The sequence below is a fragment of the Rhinolophus sinicus genome, chromosome 7 (genome assembly GCF_057876585.1).
Source record: "Rhinolophus sinicus isolate RSI-liver-muscle chromosome 7, RSI-T2T, whole genome shotgun sequence".
Taxonomy (NCBI): Eukaryota; Metazoa; Chordata; class Mammalia; order Chiroptera; family Rhinolophidae; genus Rhinolophus; species Rhinolophus sinicus.
In genome coordinates, this window is record NC_142507.1 from 13,079,142 (window position 1) to 13,087,742 (window position 8,601).

Below are 8,601 nucleotides of genomic sequence, written 5' to 3' on the forward strand. Positions count from 1 at the left end.
GGCGACGTGAAACATTTACCTTGTGGTGAAATAAAAGGCTAGCGCAGCGATGCGGCACACTCCACACTGCCTCACAGAAAATGAAAAGTCACGCTCCACAAAACGACAGCGTCCCGCCCCAACTCGGTGCCTGCCTGGAAGGCGCCCGGGCTCAGACCGGTGACTCGCGAAGCAGCGCCGGGGCCCTAGAACCCAGACCCGGGCTCGGGCACCACGCGCCGCCAACCTCGCAGGCGCGCAACGTGGTGCGCTGGGAGTCCCGCCTCGGGAGAGCTTGGACGTGGGGGCGGGGACAGCAGGACGTCCCGCCCCCTCTGGCCCCGCCCCGCCGGACGGTTTGATTAATGACTCGCCCGCGGCAGAGGGGGCGGCTCCGAGAGGAGGCTGCCCCGGGAACCGCGCTCAGGTGAGCGCTGACCTCCGCGGCCTTGCGTTCGTGGCCCGACACCAAGCTTGGTCCGCACGCACGCTTGGCCTCGGGGGCGCCCTCATAAAAGGCGCATCCAGCAGTGCTGGAAGCCGCCGTCTGTTTCGGCTGGACGAGGATGGAGTGACCGGCGCGGCCCTGGCCACGCAGACACGGCTCGACTTTCCTTGCCCGCTCGCACAGCGGAGCAGAGCCCCGCACGGCCGCTCCCGGAAAGGTAAGGGCCCCGGTGCGATCCCCGCCGCGCCGCGCGGTCCTCGCACCTGGAGGGTAGCCGGTACCTTAGTCCGAGGTGAGGCCAGGGGTCCCCCCACTCCTCTGGCAGAAATTACCCTGGGCTCCAGCCGTCGCCCCCGGGGTCCCGGGCCGCGAGAGCGAATGGTGCGAGAGCGGCGGCCGTAGCCCCAGCACTCCGCGAAAATTACCCGCACCATCTTTCTTGCGGGGTTGCGGGATAACACTCCAGAAGCTCGAGCAAGTTCTGAACCCGAGCTGTGCTTCCGAGATCTCTCTTCCCCAGTAGAGTAGCGCTTTCGTTTAATTTGTCCGTGAAAAGTGAAGCCAGTACCACGCCATCAGCCTTCTAAGGAGCCCAGGAACTCTCAGACCCCAAACTCTCCCCAGATGTGGGGAGGCAAACTCTCCCCAATCAAAGCGACCCCCTCTCGGAGAACACCCGGAGCCACGTCGGGAGGCCAGGCACGCGCGCAGGAGCCGCGAAAGGGCTGCACTCCCGGGTTAAGCCGACCGGCGCCCCGGCCTCAGCGCGCTTTCGGTCCTTTGCAGGGCGCGCGGCGCGGGAAGTCGTGATGGACCGCTGTGGCCCGGCCTGCAGCCCCCTGATCGCCAGCAGCGAACCCGCGCCCCCGGCCTCCGCCACCCGCGACTCGAGCCCGGGGAGGACCGGGCCAGGGCCGGCGGGCCCGGGCGGAGGAGCGCGCTCCGGGGGAGGGCGGCCCGCGGCAGCGAACGCCGCGCGGGAGCGCAGCCGAGTGCAGACTCTGCGGCACGCCTTCCTGGAGCTGCAGCGCACGCTGCCGTCCGTGCCACCCGACACCAAGCTGTCCAAGCTGGACGTGCTGCTGCTGGCCACCACCTACATCGCGCACCTCACCCGAAGCCTGCAGGACGACTCCGAGGCGCCGGCGGACCCCGGGCTGGGCGCCCTGCGCGGCGACGGCTACCTGCACCCTGTCAAAGTAAGCGGGCAGGGCGCACTGCGGGGCTGGGGCGAGCAACAGGGCAGCTTGTCCGCTCTGCCAGCCCCTGGGTAGATGCCACCGGGCTCTCCTCACCCTTCTCTCGGAGTGAGGGGGGAAACAGACCGGCGGAGCGACCGTGGTCTGAGACGTGTACAGACGGCTACTCCTTAACCATTCGAAGGCAATGGGTTTAAACCCCGGTTTGGGGGTAGGGATGTCTCACGCACCTTAGAGGATGCAACCTACAGGATGCCGTTCTCGGGTGAGAGGTTTCTTGGGGGTGCCTGGAGAGGTGCTGGGTAATTTTTAGTATCAGAGTTACATTTATTAGCCTTTGAGTTTTTTAAGTGTTTTGAATTTACATAATTACACTTCCATTGTGGTTTTTATCAGATGTTTGAAAAGTTTCAGGAATTAAGTATTCGTAAAATGGGGTAATAGAATTATCTGTCCCTAAGTAATCTGTCCCTAGGAAACCAATGTTGAAAATTTTTGTAAATCCGGTGAGAACAAAATGAGACTGTTCTGCATTCTCACAGTAAATTTTCAGTCCGTTTTAATAAAACGTTAACTATCGTGGGCTAGACAGCCACCAAGAGTGTTAGGAAAACTATAGTGTGTTTATGTAAGCTTTATAAGTACTTTGGCATATATGCTGAGCTGATTAAATACTATATTCAAATTATGTAACGGACAAAATTAGTCAAGAATATCCGTTTTCTGTAATTTTTCTACATATAGGTAGAATGGTCAGGGTTTTCATTTAATATGGTTTGTATGATTATAATTTATTGTCTATATTGCAGTATTTAGATTCTGCATTGTCTTTTTCTTCTAGACTTGATTGTTTGAAGTCCTACATTGATCTGGCTTTCTGTTCAAAATGCATCATCTTCCCTATATTTTCTAAGCCTAAATTTTTAAATTTTGGTTCCACCATTTTGAAGCTCTCTCTCTCTCTCTCTCTCTCTCTCTCTCTCTCTCTCTCTCTCTCTCACAAATTAGGATTTAGCCTTAGTATTCAGTGTTCAGTAAATTATTGAATAATCGTTATTGAAATGTGGTAGATTACACTCTCTAATATTAACTGAACTTAAACTTTTGTGGTGAGATTTAACAAAATTTATTTTGCAAAATATAATCAAAATGATAGTTTCAAACTATTTCAAATATTAAATATAAAAATGTGAAATATCATTTATTTGTAATTACAATAGACCACATTCATGTATTATATAACAATTTCAGCTGAAAAGTCATTCATTAAGGGGTATTGTATTACAGTGTGCCTTAGATTGCTATTCAATTATATCAATATTAGATTTTTTTTGACATGATATTTCCCATATTCTCTAAGAAACTTTTTTTTAATCATTAAGTACACTTCAAGACAAAAAGCATCTGTTAAATGCGTCTTTGTGGAAGATATAATTCAGATGAAAAAATCAGGTTGTTTTCTGTCTTAGTATTTGCTTTTTTGAATGAGTAATGTTAGAACTATAATTTTCATGTAACAATAAACTTAACGAGAGTTTTATTTTTGCACTTGATGCATGTACCATTTTTGTAGTCCTATAACTCTTTTAAGAACAATTCAATCTCATTTGTCCTCTGGATCAATTAGTTTGATGTTAAAAGACAACTCTAAGAATAATGAAACAAGGCCAAAGATTACCCCTTCGTGAAACTGATGATGGTTGAACAAATGACTAGTCTGTTTTAAAATCATTAACTAAGTGCCTACTATGCGCAAAGCACTGTGTTAGCAGAGAGAACACAGTTAAGGGTAAGACTCAATCCCTCCCCTAAATGAACATAGAATAGAAAGGAAAACACATAAGGGAGAATGTTGTATGTGCCAAAAGAGAGTTATAATCCTGTGCTGTGGAGGTTCCAAGGAAAGAGATTTTATATACGTAATTAAAACCACCTGTAACATAGTATTTTACAGACACTACCAAAATGCTTAAATATTAACTCTATCTTTCATTTACCTAATCCAAATAGAAATATTCTCATATTGTACTTTTTGGGCAACTAAAGGTATTGTAATCCTTAGTGTTCCAAGGACCTTAGAACTAAACTGATTCTATGACACCCCCCTCCAAAAAAACAGAGAGGTCCATTCTGAAAGGGGTACTTATGTAATTTTTTTTTCATCGCTATGGCAATTTGGCAATAAATGATATTGTATGAGAGGCTGTTCACTTTAAAGGTGAATTTAGAAAAGTCATAATCAGAATACAAATGTGGTGATTACTGAAAAGTTAGAGCTGTGTGATGCCAGTACATCCAGACATTTAATCTGGGTGTTCTGTCTATACAACACCAAATATTCTAACATTTGCATCTTCTAGATATTGCTTTTAGCTAGACAAAATGTTTAGATAGTTGAATTAGTCACTTTTCATTGTAATTCTTTGACAAGCGTAGACACATAATACTTACCATATATAACTTTTAAAAAGGATCTTGCTTTAAGGCTTTTGTTTCAGGTTTTAGTTTGAAATTAAAACATTGTGGATAGATATATTTTCCTATACTTAACTATATTCTCCATGATTTCTTGTCCACATGTACACATTATTTTATATAGTTATAACCAAAGTCTGGGTATATTCTTACTTTTATTGTTAGCGTTAATAAACATTTTTTCATGTTGTCCCTTAGACTTCATAATTATTAATACAATTGTTGCTGGCTACATAAGATTGCATTTGCATTGAAATATTTGGAATTATTATTATTATTATTATTATTGATTATGTTATATCTGTCATAGATACTAACTTTTGGACTTGTTTGTTCTTTTTCAGAAGTGGCCCATGAGATCAAGATTATACATTGGTGCTACTGGACAGTTTCTGAAGCATTCCGTCTCTGGAGAAAAAGCAAATCATAGCACTGCTCCAACAGACTCACAGCCTTAGGCTCTCTCTCCCCTGATGGGAGCTGGAAGACAATGGTGTCTATTGTTTTTAAAATAGTGTGAAATAATTCTGTATTTATTACATTAGATATAACAAACATCATTTCTGAAAGTTTACATTATGAATCCATAGTTTGATGTTCAGATTTATCTGTCTAATCTAAATAAATGTGGAATGAAATAATCAGTCTTGCATAAAACACACAGCTTATCTATTCAGTGTAACAGATAGTCATTACTATATAGTGCAGGAAAAACTACTGGAAAACAAAAGACACACAAAAGCAAAAACTATATATTTACAGAATGCACACACTTTCTTAGCATATTTATTACAAACTGAAAAGCTAGTATCTACTGATAGTTTTTCTACTTAAAAAAAAAGCTGTGTTTGTAATGCACTAGTATTTCATTTTAGTATTTCATTTCATTTTCATTTTGCTTAAAGTTAGTCTAAGAAGCCATTTCAGTTGGACATTGTGAGGTCATTTATTCAGTTTTAGCTGAATATGTTTGAAAATACTGTTGAGGTAATATGATGACACAGTTACTTCTATAACTAGTTCTTTTTGTCTTGGAAAGTTTGCTCAGAGTATCAGAAATAGTTTGCGTCATAGGACCAGGCTTGGCTACCTTCCTAGAGGTTTGCTAAATATCCATTGTTTCAAAATTGTGGAAGGCATTGGGAATCCCTGAAGCCCAGTGTGAACAGATGGGTGTCACTGGGCAGCAGGGTTCGTCACCCTCCTCCCTGGTCACTTTCTTTCAGGTCCCAGAGTAGGCCAGCAGGTGCAGCTGCAGCCACCCTAGAGAGAGTAGTGTGTTTGAGCTTGTTGGTGGCCTCAAGTGAGCCCCAAGTGAGCCCCCGGGACCCTTGCAGCCACAGCTTTTGCCAGGCTCTTCCCTTCATCAACTGCTGTTCACAATCTACCTACTTGGCTGTTATGAAATGGGAGATATCCCATTGATTTGGGAATTCTGGCCCTGTTCTTCACCTTGAGAGGGTCTAGGACACAGTGACCATCCGGGGATATATCAGGCCAGAGCAGATCCCGCCCCCCATCCTGCCCTGCTTTGAACCTACAGCCAGGGAAGGCTCTCTGCTGTGGGCCTCTCCCACGGCACTGCCCAGCAGGTGCCCGGGCAGCAGCGGTTCTGCATGATTGCACCACTGGTTTCATTTTTCAACAGGAGCTGTGGGGTCACAGCCGTGAAGCAGAGATGTTGGTCAGGGTACACTGTGAACCTCGGAACAACGGGGAACAGTAGAGACACCTGAAAAAAAAATCATCTGTCTCTTCTGTCATGTCTTTGCTGACTTAGACTCCCTTTTATCTCCCTTTCTTGTTTTTCTCCTTAGCCTTTACTATTCTACTTTCCAACTGTAAAGTTCAATTATTTCTCAAAAACCCAGTTTTGAAGTTGTTGAATCTCATTCAAGATTAGCAAATAGAAAGGCATATTAATGGACTTGGTTAAATTAATATAGCAGTTGAACCACCACTTTATTTTCTCCTCACCTCAGTTTTCTTCCAGGTTTTGGCAGTGAAATGAAGGAAAAGGCCATTTAAAGACAAAAGCTATCATTCAGTTAAAAAATAAATAAGTAACTAAATAAAACTATTATTCAGTTAAAAATAAATAAAACTATCATTCATTCAGTTGATTGAGCTAAACATGACCATGTTTTTGGCTCATATCTGACAGTTTGTAATTTTTATTATTTTATGTGAATATCTTGTAATGTGATGGAAGCATGTCTTTAAAATAAAAGATATATAATAAAAGCTTTGTACATACTAATATGTAGCAAAAATGTTTGTATGTTTAAATATTTGTGAATATTTTTACTCATAACATTGAAAGGGATAAAAGGTAAAATGAGATACGGATTCAGCCATTAACTATAGTAAGTTATTGGCATAAAAAGAGCTAAGAATAATCTTTTATCTTAAGGAATGAAATCAAAACTTTTTAAAAGTTACCTAAAAATGAACTATAAACACTAAATTTGACAGCAAGAATGTCATAAAAATGGCTTTCTGGCGAATAATCTATTTGGCTTTTTAAAGCATTTAATTGGGAGAAAATTATGACTTGTTGAATTATCAGACTTTTCTAAATCATCCTGTTAAATAGTTAAGCTTCGGCTTTCACAGTATTACTTTTTATTTCTTCTTGTCCTGTTGCAAAGGTTTTAATGCCAAAGAAGTTACATTTCTGCCATAGGTCTTCATAACATTTTAGTAAATTGCTAAATATGCTAACAGCTTTTGGTAGCTTGGAAAATCTCAGAGGAGAAATTGCATATTTTCACCCAAAGTTTCAAGGAAGCATGCTGTTTTAATTAATGGTGCATGGTCAAGAGAAGGGGTGTTACTGAAGTAAAATAAAGTACTAATTTGAAAACGTAGTCTGTTAAATTTGCATCTGTCTCTATGGATATTTAACAAATACTGAAGGTACATTTGAAAATCTTTCTAGTAGATACCTACTTGGCAATAGCTTCTTCACCAGGCTTTAAGGAACAGAGTATGTATTAAGACTGGGAGGGGGTATATTTGGATCATACTATTATCCCATAATCTGCAAGGCAGATCCTCAGTTAAATTTCTGTCAGTTTACTCAGCTCTCAGTGATGTGACATGCATTTAAATTCCTCTATAGTGATATTTTTGGGGGATAAGGAAATGACTTTTTAGGGGGTCATAACGAGTTCCAACACACTTAAAATATTATTGATTTTTCTGATTATAAAAACAGTGCAGTTTATTGTACATCAATTATATATATATATATATATATATATATATATATATATATATATCAATAAAGCTCTATTAAATGTATATGCATGCCCGTTTTAAAAAAATAATAAAAGGAATGAAGTGGAAAATAAAAGTCTTACAATGGAGATTGGTGGTTGGGATAAAGGTGGGGATATCTGTTCACATGTTATTTGGTAAATAAGAATGGTTCTGCATTGTGATAAGGGTTTTTTTGGCCCAACTACTTCAATCTGCAGAGTTGCAGATATCCCTAACAGTGGTTTTCTTATCACCATGGAAATTTTGTTTACACTTAGAAGCTGTGCACGAAAAGAAAATAAATGTTAATTGACCTTGTTGAAATGCACAGTAATTATTTTAGTTGAAATTGCTTTTTAGGTAAATTATTCAGTAATTTCTCCTTCTCTCAAAGGGCCTCATTTTATATTCATGAATGCAACTAACCAGTTATTATCAATTAAAGAGAAAGTATTCAGGCTCTAGTAAGGTCCTTTTTTTTTTTTTTTTTTTTTTTTTTTTTTTGGAGTGGGAAGAGGTAATCCTATATATATTTTCCAGCACATTATCAGTATAGTATAGTACCATTCTGAGGAAATAAGCCAATACAGACATCTCTGCAGTGGCTGACATGATTCCCTCAGAAATCAACACATGAATTATTTGGCATCATTATAAAACAAGCTGCTTGTTGACGCTATATAAATTGTTCTTAGCTGGCAGGGAAAAGAAATTATAAATCAAACAGATTGCTTTGATCCAAATTTACATATTAGGTATTTTGAGAAGATGGCTTAATCTAAAGGCTCTTTCCTAACTATGTATAAGATATTACAGATTATGTCAATCATGTATTTTATCTGAAAAGCTTTGAACTTTGACTCTTCTAACGCTGGCACATTCTGTCTTGATCTGATGACAAAATTCCTTTTCCTTTTTTAAATCATTGATGGAGGATGTGATATCTACAGTTTCTCAGATGACTTACCACCAGGAGTGTACTACTGCTGTCTTTCTCCATGGTACACACTTTTGATTTTTTTAATTTTATTTTTGTTGTTATTGTAACTTTAAAAATATCCAAAAACTGAAATCCAAATTTTTTAAGGAGCACTAGGGAAATATTATAAAAGAATGTATTTCAGAGAAATGAATATATATTTTTGTTTTGTTGTATACTGGTAGTTGGTGGTCTTATACATGACTGTTAATGAAAAAAATAAATGCCCCTTAAATCCTACAGATTTGCTTCTATGA

General features: G+C 40.8%; 1 protein-coding gene and 1 long non-coding RNA gene across 2 annotated transcripts in view; one reads left to right on the forward strand and one right to left on the reverse strand.

Annotated features, from left to right (window-relative positions):
• The window catches only part of LOC141568513 (uncharacterized), a 55,554-nt gene extending 55,258 nt beyond the window's left edge, over positions 1–296 (reverse strand). The window contains exon 1 of the long non-coding RNA XR_012491665.2: positions 20–296. This is a non-coding gene — a long non-coding RNA (uncharacterized LOC141568513). The remainder of the gene's footprint in view (positions 1–19) is intronic.
• Positions 293–7,342, forward strand: TCF24 (transcription factor 24). Its single transcript, XM_019725314.3, has 3 exons — positions 293–644; positions 1,214–1,626; positions 4,446–7,342. Exons 2-3 carry the CDS (start codon positions 1,237–1,239, stop codon positions 4,557–4,559), a joined length of 504 nt encoding a protein of 167 aa, XP_019580873.2. The 5' UTR covers positions 293–644; positions 1,214–1,236; the 3' UTR covers positions 4,560–7,342.
• The last annotated feature ends 1,259 nt before the right edge of the window (positions 7,343–8,601 follow it).